The sequence below is a fragment of the Heliangelus exortis genome, chromosome 1, assembly GCF_036169615.1.
Source record: "Heliangelus exortis chromosome 1, bHelExo1.hap1, whole genome shotgun sequence".
Lineage (NCBI taxonomy): Eukaryota > Metazoa > Chordata > Aves > Apodiformes > Trochilidae > Heliangelus > Heliangelus exortis.
In genome coordinates, this window is record NC_092422.1 from 134,772,597 (window position 1) to 134,787,487 (window position 14,891).

General features: G+C 45.0%; 1 protein-coding gene across 6 annotated transcripts in view; it reads left to right on the forward strand.

The window, feature by feature from the left end:
- Positions 1–2,512: 2,512 nt before the first annotated feature.
- Positions 2,513–14,891, forward strand: part of CACNA2D4 (calcium voltage-gated channel auxiliary subunit alpha2delta 4) — a 131,173-nt gene continuing 118,794 nt past the window's right edge. For 3 of the 6 annotated variants that reach the window (XM_071767974.1, XM_071767991.1, XM_071767984.1), the window contains exons 1-2: positions 2,513–2,953; positions 8,555–8,636. In XM_071767974.1, the coding sequence (XP_071624075.1) occupies positions 2,847–2,953; positions 8,555–8,636 (189 nt within the window). In that variant the 5' untranslated portion in view covers positions 2,513–2,846. The remainder of the gene's footprint in view (positions 2,954–8,554; positions 8,637–14,891) is intronic. The other 3 variants (XM_071767944.1, XM_071767964.1, XM_071767953.1) reach the window with 1 other exon arrangement.

Here is a 14,891-nt window from a genome sequence, read left to right on the forward strand (position 1 = left end):
TTTTTTTTTATTCCCCCATAGTTTGGCAAATTTACCTCCAATTTACTGTACTCACTCACCCCATATCTCTTGCAGCTTGAAATTCTCACTCCTCATTATGCATTTGCACTCATTCTTGTAGGATTCATTTTCATCTTCCCCAGTCAGACTCTGCCATCATTTATCTCCTCCCCATGCTCCAGGTGTGCTCACATTCTGTGGTAGCTGAGCTTTGCAGAAGTAACTGGATGCACACTAATCCAATTAAGGGCCTTCTAATCACCTGGGGGTTCTCAGTTTTCCATGCTATTTTCACTTCATCTTCAAATCCCACTCCCTTGCAACTTCAGATCATTAAGGGGTTAAGCGAGATATATTCAGTAAATGAGATAAACCCAAATAAAGGGATTTGGATCTCCAGATTCAGTGTGTTGCTATGTCTCATTACCTTTTATATGTGTTTCAGGGTTTTCCAAACACACTCAGACAAAGAGAACCCATCTGAATTAAACTGGATCCGAGACGCAAATAGTGCACAGTGGCTGGAAGGGTTTGTGAAAAGACACTGCAAAAACCTCTCACAATAAGAATTTGCTTATGACTTCTTGAAAACTGGAGAGAAAATGCTATTTGAAATGTTGATTTCCTGCCTTCAGGTCTCATTTCAGACTTTTTTTCAAAACATAATTCCTATCATCTCTTCCCTGCAGTACCCAGAGAGGGAAGCTTGCCAGCCTGGACCCTGCCCCTCATACCTAATCCTAGTAAAGATGGGGAAATAAGACCTCAATAGCCAATCTTCCTAGTTCCTCTAAGAGAAGTCTTTTCCTATTTTTGGTCTGCAGAGGAAGGAGACAGCAGAGCCATGGTCCCTGATCCCAGCAGCATGTGGCCAGAGTCAGGGGAAGGGCAATCAGCTCCTCCTTTCCCACAGGCAACACCCTGCATCCCTTATCTGCCAAGAACATTTCTGGGAATGCAATGTTTCTCTGTACTGTCCACATTCTCAGATTCCCTCTGGGTTTGTATGAACCCCTTTCCAGGGCAACACACAATAGCACATTTTGGCCATTTGAGAGCTGTATTACAAAGACCTAGGCCTGCTCTGCCTGTTGCCTTCATTTGCTGATTATAACATTTGCTGTACAGCCATGTGGTACCTTGAAGGCACTGTCTCTAGAGTGTTTGTGTGTGTAGAAATCGTTTGGGTTTTTTTGTAGATTTTAAGGTCAGGAAGGAATATTTTCAACTCTGAGCAACCCTTTGAGAAGATATCATCTGTACATTTCTGCCCTTCAGGACCACAACCCCTGCTTTATTCAGTCCAGAGTAAAGATTGTAATAAATTATGAAACCATCCTATCCTGAGGTGAGTTATTCCTGTAATTACTTAATTACTCAACCCGGGCTTTTAGCCTCTTTGTCATACAATTTAACTGCTATTCCATATTTCATGGTTTTACTCCCTTCTCTATATTTCCTCTGCTACTTCTATTATCCCATTTAATGTGCAGCACCAATGCTGCACTCTATAGTAGCACATTTATAATACAGCCCTTAGTTTTGCTTTAGTGTTTAGACACCTAGTTTTCCCCTCCAGATCCTTAGGAGAAGCCTAACAATCCATTGTTGCTTTGCATTTTATATTAAGTAAGTCATTTGGAAAGGTGCAAAAGATGATTGGAAGATACTCTCATAAGAAGGTTGAAAGGCATAGTCAAGCTGTTCAACAGGTTGCTCTAGTAATTTATAATCTTTTCAGTGCTGTATCTATAGTTATTTATAATTCATACTTCTCCTGATGTTAATGAGTTTATATAGCATGCCCCTCATCCAAGTGTGCAGTTTGCTGCTATTCATCAAGTTGAGCCATGGGGCTCCTTTGATTCATGGCTCTCCAAACATAGATGAGGGGATGGCAGTCTGAACTGAATATTGCCTCAGCTGAGAACTTTGACTATTAATAAATAATCACTCACTTTAGGAGGCGATCAGTTAACCAGCAGAGTCTTTTGGGTTTTTTTCTCATACCGGTTTTGCTTCCCACTGCCCATTTTTCCTCCCTCCCCTCTTGTGAAGCCTGTGTGAAGTCCTCAGACATTGTGCTCGGAGCACAAGTACATCAGCAGGACCTGGGCTGGATGCTGCCAAGGCACTGGCTCTGTATGGCTTTGTGAGTCCTGTGCAAACCTCAGCACCAAGCAGCAGCACAGCACGAACCAACCAGTGCTCTCAGGACCCATCACACACACTTCCAAGCTCCTGCTCCCACCCCTGGGTTCTCCCTTAGGGAAGAGAGAGCAACTTGCCAGCATCCTATGGTGGGACAGGCAGGTCTGATGGACAGAGATCAAAGGTCAGGGTGGGGTTTCAGGTGTGTGGAGGTGACCCCTTTAAAGCAGGCCCAGCCTGACCTCCGGTTGGAGAAGCCGAGCCCCGTCTTCAGGAATCAGAGTAATCCCGGGTGATTTTATCCCACTCCACTTCCCTAAATCTGCGGCGGCTGCTGCTCGGCGAGGGGATTAAGGAGCTGGTGGGGGATTACGTAGCTGCTGCGGCTCCCAGCACAGAGCTGCCTCCCGGCACGGCCGCTCCTCAGGGCACGGAAAAGCACTGCACCCACGGGTGCCTTCCCAGAAGGGTCTGCGGTGGGATTTTGGCTGCCTGCCCCACGCCGGAGATCCCTGACGGCGCCTGGCAGCAGGAGCAACGTCCTTGGGGCAAAGGCAGCCGGGGTCACCCCGGGGCTCAGCCCCATAGTGCCAGAGCAGCCGGCCTGGCAGAATGGCAGGAGCCTTTTGGGACCCCCCTCGGGGCAGCAGGAAGGGCAGGGATCCCCCCTATCCCGCCAGCTGGTCCCCTTGCTGATGGTTGGCACGCGGAGGATGGGGCCCTGGGCAGTCCTGTGGATGATGCTCTGGCTCTTCTGCCTCCCGCCCTCTGCCAGGGCCCAGACGAAGATCCCTCTGGAGACGTAAGTGTTTCCCTCTCCGTGGCGGGGGGTTGTTTCTGGTGTGGACTGGGTGATGGCAGGGGCATGGGCAGGCGTGCGGGAGTGCCTCCCCAGATGTGGTGGGCGCTGCCACTCTGCTTAATGCACGGGGCAGCTGAAGGTAAAGCCAGTTTAAAGGCGTATTTGTAAAACCTCCCCACTGGTGCAGTTTGTGGAGATTCAGGCAAGGAGGCAGACATCATCAACCCCAGTTCAGTAGCTCCCCAAGTGTAGCATGGCAGTTTCAAATCCGTCTGCCAGGGACACTCTGGGGATGCACAGCACCGGTCAGGACCTGCTGGTGGGAGGTATATGCATGGGGAGGTTGAGCAAAGATGCATCTCTTCAACACACAAGAGACCCAGATTGTGCAGGGCAAGGTTTACATCTCGAAAGCTCTGATCCCTTGCACCAGTCTGGTGCACTGATGGCTGGAAAAAGCCATTGTACATATGTACACAGCCCTGGTAACACGCACACACGCACACACACACACACTTATTCACATGTGCAGATGTCAGGGGATATTAGCGGTGGGCTACAGAGAGGAAAAGAGGCCACAGCACCTGTTTGTGCTTTTCCCTGCTCCGTCTTATTACCAAGGCTGTAATAACATGTCCCAAAGCTCTGAGGTATTACAAATGGGAAGCTGAGCTGCAATATAGAAGTATGAGCAGCCATTTTTCATACATGCACTGCATTTGAGTCTGGATGCTAGTGCACACATAGGGAATTTTTATACAGGTTTTCAGATATGCAGGGCACTCACGCCTGTACCTGTGTTAGCGTGTGCAAGCGGCTCCTCCGGCACGGTTCCTGTTGGAAAACTCCCTCCCAACAGTGCAGCCCACTCCCCCCCCCGGCAGCTCACCAGGAGGCTAGCAGCCCTCAGCAAACCCAGTTTATAAAAACCTCACCTTGTTAAGCTGATTTAAGCTAGTTAAATCCCTTAAGGATTAAAAATGTCAGCACCATGGTTGGTAAAAGTTGCTGTGGGGCAGCTTCTCTGGAGCTGGAATAGGTCCATCTGCACAGGACAGCAGGCTGGCCTGGAGAGATCACAGCTATCAAGTTTCAGGAGGAGATATGGCCACTAAACCAACCAAAGTGAGCTCAGGCCCTTTCCTGAGATGGAGAAAATGGTTTATATTTAACAAGTGCTGATAAGACCCTTCAGGATGTGCTCACCTATACCACACAATTTATCACCAAGAGTAACACTGACTATATGGAGGAAACTTTGCTACTGACTTTATTTTTGGCTGTGCTAGAAAGCAAAGTGTTTCTGACTTGGGTTTCACAAAAAGAACACAGAGGTTACAGAAAAAGAAAAAAAAAAAAGCCCAACCTCTGATCATTTCAAACCTTGTAATATAAAAATAGACTTCCCATGGTTAGGGTAAACGCTGCATGGAAATACCTTTAGGCCTTGAAATCTGTGGCATTAAGAAGAAAGCCTGTCCTTTCTGCTGTTTTCACTACAGAATGCAAGTGTAGGGATTACAGGCAGGCAATCTCTGACCAAATCCTTTTCTGATGTGTTTCATTATAATTGATAGCCCTTTACTACTGAGAAGAGAGTTACATCACTTGGCACAATTTGGAACATTTTCATGTGCAAGAATAAACAAAAGAAAGAGAGCTTTTTTTCCCCTGGTACTGAAACCAGACCAGCAGCTGAATTAATCCCTGGTGTTTCAAATCCACTCATGAATTTAACTAAAATGCAAAAGTTGCCCTTTTCAAATGAAATTTCAGTAGAAGAGCACATTGGCCAGAGGACCAAGGGGAGTAAATCAGCAGAAAATTAATTGGCTTCAGAGAGGGACATTTTGAGGACAAAAAAACAGAGGTTTTTGAACACCAGCTGGGTTCAATCACAGTTAAGTGACACAAGGCTAAGTCAGCCTGTGCTGCTCCTCAAGTCTTCCCCAGCTCCCCCGGCACCACATTCGGTTCATCGCCAACCTACTCACAGCTTTGCAAAGCTCACTCAGCTCTAGCCCCAACAGTGCAAAAACTTGGCCAGACAATTACCAGCAATACTTCTGGAGTGCAGGCCCAGCACAGAAACTACCTCCTATTTTCCTCCTGGACACTGCTCTATTCACAGGCTGACCCTGTGACATGGGTAGGAGTATTTGCAGCTGAGAATGGTGAGGATTTGGAGCAGACTGCTTGGCCTTTTCTTCTTGGAGTTACAGAAACATCAGAAAATGCTGTTGACAGAAGTGAAGACCAACCCAGTTTTAGCTCTTTAGACTGCCCCTACTGCTCCTAGGTTCATGGAGCCAGCAGCCTTAGTTGAAATTTCTCTTTACCCTGTTGAATTTTAGACTGACTTTTTCTCTTGCTTGTTTATGAAAAAAACCAAAGAAACCTATTTAAATTCAGCAGGCTGCCTGCAATTTCCCATTCAGGTCACTTCTTTCGCTGGCAAATGATTGTCTTATAAATATGTAAATGCCAATGTATTTCAGCCTCTGCACTTGCCTCCCATTCAGCTTCCATGAAATACCACCTTATATTTTTAATTATCCACTCTCCAGTCCTTTCATGCAAGCCATTGTGCCATCTCATTCCTCCATGCCCCTAAACTTCCAGCCAGCTCTCTGAAGCTGCCTCTCTCTGTCCCTCTCTGCTCCCCCCTGCCTTTGTGCTTCCTTCCTCCTCCTCATGCCCTGTCCTTCTCCCATGGTGAGAGTATTTTGCAGCATGGCACCTTGCAGAGTTGCTTCAAGAGCAGCAGAAGTCATAGAATCATAAAATAGTTCAGGTTGGAAAAGACCCGTAAGATCATCCAGTCCAACCTGTAACCTAACTACTACTAACCTAGCTCTAGCAGCCAGCTGCTAAACCATGTTCCTCAGCATATATCTATACTTTTTTAAAACCCATTCAGAGATGGTGATTCAACAACTGCCCACCCTGGGCAGCCCATTCCACTGCTTAAAAACCTTTTCTGTAAAGAAGTTTTTCCTAGCATCCAATTTAACTGGTGTAACTTGAAGCCATTTCCCCTCATCCTATTGCTATTTCCTAGTGAGAAGAGAGCAGCTCCCCCTTGCTACAACCTCATTTCAGGGAGCTGTAGAGAGCAATGAGGTCTCCCCTCAGCTTCCTCCTCATCAGATTAAACAGCCCCTGTTCTGGAGTGGGGGCTCAGCAGTGGCCATGGGTCTGCTGCCTGAGTGGGTTGGGAGAGCCCTTCCCAGCTGGGTGTTCAACATCCAGGGCACCCGCATAGAAATTGGGAAGTTACACAAACCCCAAACTTGTTATCCTCAAGCTCTGATGTTATTGGAACTTTCAAGGTTCACATATTTAGGCTTCTCTCACTACATCCTCAAAAGCTAAAGAAAAAACTGACCTTCCCTTTTCCTGGTTTTATGAAAGCAAAGAATCCCAAGTCATGGTGGACTTAAGGACTGCACAAAAAAGCAGCAGGGCTGGGTCTTCTATGAAGCTCTCTGTGGCTGGCTTCTCTACTGACTGATCCTTGCTAAGCTCTACTTGAGTACCTTTTACCTCACTAATAGCATTTTCCTGCTGAAGATGTCCAACAACACCCACAAGTTATAAATTAATAGCACTGACTCTTCAGTCCTGCTGGGTTGGAAAATAATGAGTGCTGGGAGGAATGGGGCCACAGGCATGGCCACAGACACAACACAAAACAGAAAGACCAGGATCAAGGGTTCAAGACCTCATTTCTGGAGGGAGGGAATGGGGTAAATATAAACCTCCCTGCCAAAATCACTAACCCAAATTTCACAGTTAGGTTCTGTATATGTATATCACATAGTGAAATGTGATGAGACTGGAGAATATTAATTATTCTCCATATTAATTGTTCTCAGCACAAAGCATCTCATACATAAAAGTTATAAAATCAGCAGCAGGTGGACAGAAAGAGGTCCTTACACCTCAGGGACCATGTTAGTCACTACAACAAACAGCAAAGCATCCCTTGGGATCCCTGTCCTGGTTACCTCCTTTAGTTCTAGGCTTGCTAACATAACCCCAACAAAGGGCAATGAATCCTGACCTCCTAGCAAATAACATGTTTTTTTTTTTCTCTAAGAATGAAGAGATAAAACTCTGGCTGTCAAAATAAAATATTAAGCACAATGCCCCCATAAAAAACCAAAAACCATAAAAACAACAACAACAACAACAACAACAACAACAACAAAACAAAAACAAAAACAAAAAAACAAAAACAAAAACAAAACAAAAAAAAAAAAAAAAGGGTTTGGGGGCGGGAAAACAAAACAAGAAGCCCTTGTTCTTATTGATCTCAGCTGGTGCTGAATCACACCCAGTGGTTAGAAATGAACATCTCAGCCAATTAAGGAGCGATTTAAAAGAGCACCCAGTCTAGTTATACTGCTTTCATAAGCAGTGTAGAGAGGTGCAGTTCAGAGAAGAAGCCTTATGTATTCTCCAGATTGTTGCCCTGTCTGCTTCTCTGTCTCTGTGTGCAAGACGGGGGCCAGCACAGGTTTTCTTAGGCTGAAGTTAGCTGTTGTGATTATTCTACCATTGATGCATTGGCTTCACTCCAGGCATTTTATCTGTGTTGGCATATTAGTCTGCTACGAACGTGGTGCAGTGGGCTGGGTAATCAGGCCCTGAGGTTAAAGGGTGCTTAAGACTAGAAGAAATCTACTGGAAGCCATAGGTAAGACCCTGCACCCCATAAATAAGCAGTGCATTCTTGTAAGTAGAGAGGCCCATTTATCCCATTAAATAAATCTCTCCTAAGTGAATCCTTGTTGAAGGAGCTGCACGTAGGTGGAACTGCCTAATGTGAATCACGTAACAGATTTCTGATGAAGTGCTCTGTCAATTATGAGAGCCATCTATTTTGATTTGGATGGCTCGGTGTTCAGGCTGCTCTTCAGCATCCTTATGTTCTCCATGTGGTATTGCTATCATCAGTTATTTACAGGATGGCACAAATGCAAGTAGTGTTTTACAGTGATGAGGTGCATAATCTAATCTGGCATTATCAAGCTGTAGTATCTCCACTGAGAGCAGTGAATTCTTCTGGCTTGTTAGTCACTGCCTCACACAGCTCTGAGAATGGAATCCAAGGGGTGAATCTTGACAACTTCTTCAAGGTCTGACTCTTATTTATCTTCTGTAATCTTGACATTAGGTGTCTAGCCCTTCACCCCAGGTTCTGTCTGCAATCAGTGAAGACAAATAGCTGTATGCAGAGCTGTTTATTTCACTTTACTAACAAAAGAGAAAACCAAATTATATCTAAGACCAAATGTGCAACTTTTGCCTAAAGTAAGGTGAGACAAAGTTCACTCTGAGTCAAAATATGTGAATAATGACCAGCAGATCTGTTTCTTCTTGCTGACTGATGCCTTCAACAGAATGTCCAAAACCAGCATTCACCTCCTACCTTGATGCTTCTCTGGTTATCAGGGAGAAAGAATTGTTACTATAGTGGCTTAGAGAAATATGAGGAGGGTTCATAGGAAGATGGAGCTTTCCCTGTCTGAAGAAGTAAGCAGTTCTGCTGAATTTTAGTTATTAATGTTCATTTTCCTTTTTTCCTCTTTTCAGAGTGAAGTCTTGGGCAGATGCCTTCGGTGGGGAGCTGTACTCCATTGTGACTAAGTATTCAGGCTCTCTCCTGTTGCAGAAGGTAGGCAAGAGCCATGAATGTTCCCTTGGCTTCACTTAATCTCCCTGTGTAGCCCTCCAAGGCTTCCCCCTGAGGTGGAAGAAACCAAACCACACAAAAGTTTCCAGCAAACTTTCAAAACCAGGCAGGTTCACATCCATAAGCGTATGGCCCTGTGGCCATTCTCCATGACCTGGAGAAGGTGATCCATCCATTGCCTTTCATGCTTTCACTAACCATGGCCAAATACCACCTAAATTGTGCCATTAAAAAAAAACCAAAACAAAACTTTTTAACATTACTCCTTGTGTTTCCACTCTGATCATTTCATGCTGTTCCCTACTGACCCTTTAGTCCTCCATTCATTCCTAAGTGCATTTCAGTCCCTTTCCCACTCATTACTCATCCACTCATCTCACTACATTGTCTCCTCCTGTAGCTCTCTAGCTGGCACTCTTGTTTACTTCTGCTTCCTCATCTGACTTCCTCCAGTCACTCATCAGTTCTTTGAATTTGCCTTTAAAACCCTGCTCTGAGAGAGGTCTCTGAAGCAGGTGCCCTGGAAGCTGTGACGTCCCAGAGGTGCAGATCTCTGCCTCCCTCCCCTGCATGCCTGGCTTGGCCACTAAACAACAGGCACTGCAGCACTAAACTATTTACCAGCTTTAAAGGCTCTAGGTAAATGTTCCTGTTTGCAGCTCTAGAGAAGCTTCCCTCCTACCATCCATCACAAAGGTCTACACTGACCATCAGCTCTTCTTAGGACAAATGCGCCATCGTGCAATAAAAAATTGTTAGCACTGGTATAGGTACTTCATGGCCTAATCATCAGGCAGCTGTGGTGTCATGTCACAGCAAGCAAAAAATTGGCTTTTAGCAGTGTTGATGATGCCTCTGGATTCCCTGTTCTCCTATGGGGTCCCCAAGCAGTAGTGCCAGAGGCAAAGTGACAGGGGGCAGCCTAGAACCCAGCTCCGGTGTGCAGGAGCTTGATTGGGGCTCTCTGATGGTCAGGTATCTGTGTCTGATTTGTATAGGTATTGCTGTCCAACAGAAAGTCTGTAGATACCAGCTTTTCTTGGAAGATAAGGAAGGGTGTCACTATATTGTGTGAAGAAATACTTTAGCCATTATATCTTCTCCTTACTGCTTCAACACAGCCAGCTTGGGCTACTTTTGTGGCTACTTCTACTAGCAGTTTAAGAGGGCACATGTTTCTTGAGGTCCAAAAATCAGCCTGATTAAACAGAACAGGGCTTATCTTGAAAATACTAGTGTCACAAAAGTTAAAAGTGAAGGCTAAGGATGGCAGACATGACACTGAGGAAGGTATCAAGACAACTGTGCTTGTGTTTGCCCTCTGGAGCCATTGCACCAGGTCATTTCACCTCCCTCTCTCCAGACTATATGTTTTGTCTCTTGGGATCTTGATCTCTTTGAGGTAGGGATTATATGAGACCTGTAGATGGTCCTATACCCCATTTGAAAATGGCAGTCATGGCAACCAGATCTTGAGCAAAAATTCACAACTCAGTCAGCTTTTGGTGTAATTCACTGGAAGGAAAGGAAACTAATTTTTGATGAAAAAGAACCCTGAATGTAATGAAATCCAATATAGCAATTCATGTCAACGGGTGTCAAGGCAGAGCTGTATTTTCCTGCTGATCTTACAGCCTTATAAAATAATAACATCTGCCTGCCACAGCCCAGGTCCCTGTAGTTTTGCTCTTGAGGAGGGGAAGGTGTCTGGTTTGCTCTTGCGTGCATTGGGGCCTTGATGCAGCACAGACTGCCTGTGCTTTGCAGTCTCTGGGCACCACTGGGTGGGACACAGCATCACCTATGACTCAAAGGGAAAATGTCCACCAGTAGGTCACTGTCATCACTTCCAGCAGGGGTACAGAGGAGCTTGCTCTGGTAATACTCTCCATCTGAGTAATCTCCTAAATGCATGTCCTGCCCTAACTTTACTTCAACAGTTTAAGCTGTTCAGGTTTACCTTTCACCCCAGTTTTTGAGCTTTTCATTTCCACCTATTTCCTTGAGACAAAGAAATAGGAGAAGACCATCCAGCACCCAATGAAGTCCTCTCAATTCCATTTCCATAGCAAGCACAGGGGCTGATGCCTTCTCATGAACCAGTGTCTCAGAGCAGGGACCATCCCAGAGGGCTCCCTTTGCATCCCTGACACTTCCAGCACTGTGGGAGGAGAGCTCCAGTAGGATGCAGCCAAGTCTCTTACTAATATGCAACATTTCCATACCTCATGAGACACACCTTGGCAGACCCCAAATGGCTTATTATATAGGACTGGTCCAGATTGCTGCAAGTCAGGCCTGGGCAGCCAAGTGTACCAAGTCTGGAATTCTAAACATGTCCTCTGCACACACTTTTCTCTTTTTGAGCCATTGCCTCTTTTTCACGTGAAATACATGTCTGTGTGCATGAGTATATGCAGACCAGCAGAAGGGGGGTGACTACAAAGCAAAGGCCCAGCTAATTCTTTCTTCTGTGCTTGTTTAAATCAATGGGCACTTTGCCTTTGAGGAAATACAAGCTGAGAGATAGATAATAGCACCTTTCAAATTTTACTTCATTTCTCCCTTGTGCCAAATAGGCTTGGAGTAACTAGCATATTGTTGTTTTAAGACCCATAATTTTTCAGTTACTGAATACTGAAACCTTATTTTTAATATTTAGCATAAATTTCCTTTTGTGGCTTTGAATTCATGCAGATTTCTTTGGAGTTCCACCCCTGCCCTCAAAGAACCCTTATATTCTGTTGCAAACCTCCACATTCAATTTCTTAACAGCTTTATTGTTCCCAGAGCTCTGGTGAGGCAGTAGACAGCTCTTGAACCAATAAGAGCAGGTTCTCGCCCTGATTCAGAATGCTTTGAGAAAACCCCTAGGTTACTGTCAATCCCAAGCAGTCAAGATGTCATCAAATTAAATCTCACAGTGGCAGCAAAACCAAAGGAGTAGTTTTGGTTTCATGGCTGAAGCAGTCACTGCATTCTCTTGACAGTCGTGCAGCAGAGGTTAAGATTAGCTTACACTCTTTTCTGGCACACCAGCCTGGCTCAGAGATGTTGGATCTGTAATGAAATGCTGGCAGGGGTCTAGAACAGTACAGCTGGAGCAAAGGGGTAATGTTAAAAGCTGATCAGGGGAAGGGTGGTAGCATCTCCCAGACCAAAGGAACAAAGAGTTTGAACCTGTGGCTTCTTAGGCCTGGGTCTGCTTGCCATAGTCCAGCTGCTGCAGCTTTCCAGGCAGTGACCAAAAGCCAGGGCCACCAATGGTAACCATACCATGAGTATAACACAGTGATTCTGAATGTCTCAGGACTTGCCTCTGAGTGACAGAATCACCATGAGCTTCATAAGACCCAAAACCTAACTTTTTTTCTACTGTGTTAATGATGCATTCTAAGTGTTTCTGAGGATTACCTTCTGTTTCCTTCTGCAGTTGAGGTGCCAGTTGCCTTCCCCAATGGATAGGGCTGAGAAAGGAGAGCAGGGCTTGGCTTCAGCTACATAATTACTAGAAAGCACTACAAACAACTACATGGCAAAGAACAGACAAATTCAAGAGGTTCAGTCAAGACATTTTCCTGGGTGGAGATGAAAGGAATGTCTTTCACACTCTTAATATAGTTTCACTAGCAGTGAGTAATGCAACACCATGTACTTCGATGGGCTAAATTTCATGGAGGTGGGAAGAAGAAAATATATTTGGTGAGATAACTCTGTTTGCAGAATGATTCCTGGATCTTCCGGTTTTAAATCACCACCCCCATCAGTGCAGAAGGACAATTTTAATAAATTGTTTTCCTGCAGTTTTAAGTGAATACTTAGTACTAAATGAATATTAAAAGATTTTCTGTTGGATCAGAACTAACCTTCTGGCCCCTTTTCAACACCAGAAATCAGCCTGTTCTCCCAAATCTGTATCTGATTCCTGTTCTGTAAATTATAATGATCTGATATTCTGAACTCTAGCCTTATGTTGTGCAGGTTAATCTTGTTTGGCTATAAGCATGTGTGTTGACATTTTCTGTGTATTTTTAGCCATGGTGTCTAGTAATAATATTAATATCACAGGTACTACTACTCTGTTGCCCACTCTTGGGAAATCTTACAGTGAATCATAGAATCCTAGAATAATTTGCTTTGGAAGGGACAATATTCACTAATAGGAGGAGATTTTAGTGTCAGGGATACAGACACAAAATGGTTCACTGGAATACTTGTAGGGAAAAAACTCAAAGGGGATCTCAGATCAAACCTAGTGTACTCTTTTCAGCCAACTTAAGAGTTGAAGAAAGTTTTTTGGGGTTTCTCTTTTGTCTTCCAAGCTCTAGCTAGTTCCCAGAGCTGTGATGTGTGTACAGCATTAACACTCTGGTCATGATTGCTCCTGCTTTCTTTTACCCTGTTAACATCCACATGCCTGTGTGTCAAAAGCACATTAAAAATAATTGAGTGGTAAAGATTCCTGTTCTTTTTAATTCAGAATATGATGCAAGGTAAATAATGTCTTGTAAAGTGTATGCTGGTGTGTGCTGGTATGGTCCCCTCCCCTTTTCTTGCTTTCCCAGGAGAGATTACCACCATCCCCTCCATCCCCCCACCACCTCTAGAGGAGGGCCTGATTAAAGCCTGGCATGGCAGAGATCACTTCCCTCCTGACAAAACCATGACATGGAGCTAAATGGGACAGGCACCAGCTGGGATGTGTGATGCTGTCTCAGCAGCAGCCAGGGACCTCAGTCAGAGGGTTGTTTCTGCACATGCCTCTTTCAGCAGCATGGTCACACTAACCTTCCCCCTCAACCCGACCTCCTCCTCCTCTTCCTCCCCCGCCTGTCCCAGCTACCCACCCACAGTAGAGGGGATGCAAGGCCTGGAATTTTTAATCCAGTAAAACCCTTGCTGTTAATCACGTCAGGCAGAGCAAGCAGCATGCCTACCATGCCTGCTGCAGGCTGGATGCTGCTGCTATTTCTGTCTGACCTCCTCTGCCTGCCCCATCCGCAGGCATTTCTTACTCCCCCTCTGCTCAGCCGCCTTTCCGGGTGGTTCTTGAACAAAAGACAGCTCACCCTAAAGACATCCAGACTCCTTCCCCACCAGACTTTATTTCTAATTCAAAACTACCACAAAAGCCCCTGATATCCCCTTACCCTTTTTACCACCTCATTTTGTACCAGCACAGGAAGTGGTTTTCTGTCTGAGATCACTGCTATGGTGCTAATACAACATGAAGATGAAGGGGACTGCACATACTGCAGTGAGAAGTGATGATGAGGGCTCAGGGAAATTCAGTTGGTTACCTTCATGCTTCAGCATTGCCAGGAAGATAAGGCTCTGTCTTTTATGAAATAGGTTAATCATATTGTGTCCTTTTGCAGGCTTATTTACTCTTCCTTTCTGCCTGTTTCTATTGGCTTTGGGATTTTTTGAAAAGGGGAAATAAAAAAACATTGTATTCAATCTTGAAAGGGCAGATTTAGGGAGGCAGATTATTGTTACCCTGTTTGGGAGTACTCTCAGGTTTTTAATGCCTAGATTATATCAAAGATGGTCGGAAGAAACTGGTTATCTCTAAAGCTGTCCGATCGAGATCTCCCGCATCACAGCATCTCTCCCAGTGGAGATGGCAGTAAATAGCCATGCTCATAATTCCTAGTTTCTTGGAATTGCCTGTGTGAGGCTCCGGGCACACTGCATGCTCACGTGTACTGAATGAGGAGCGTCATAACTGTTTTGCCAACCTTTCTTTGTCAGTCTCCTGCATAAGCACTGAGCAGATCCTTCTTGCTGCAGACCTGACAAGTTACCCTGCGGATTGGGTGGCAGAGTGGGAGGACAGGGCACACACGCGTGACGTCTCTCCCACCAGTGCCCGTGAGCATATATGACACAGGACGTGATGTAATGAGAGCACAGAACTCCATTCCCTTGCCTTTCTGTGGGAGAACAGTGGACAGCACACAGATTAATGTAATCAAAGTATTGACATTTATTGAGAGCAGCAGTAGCCTTTTTATTCACAGTCAGGCTGATAACAATATAATCATATTGCTGATTCGTACAATACATTCTTCATATGCCACAGTGCACTATCTAACTGGTTAAAAACAACTGTTTATATGTTGTCTATGAGATGCTTTCCCATCCTGTTATTCTTCTTTTCTGCTGCCAACTCCCTTATCTTTTGCCTGTAGCTGATCTTTTAGTAACCTTGCAGCTGGGCCTCAAGGCCCTTAG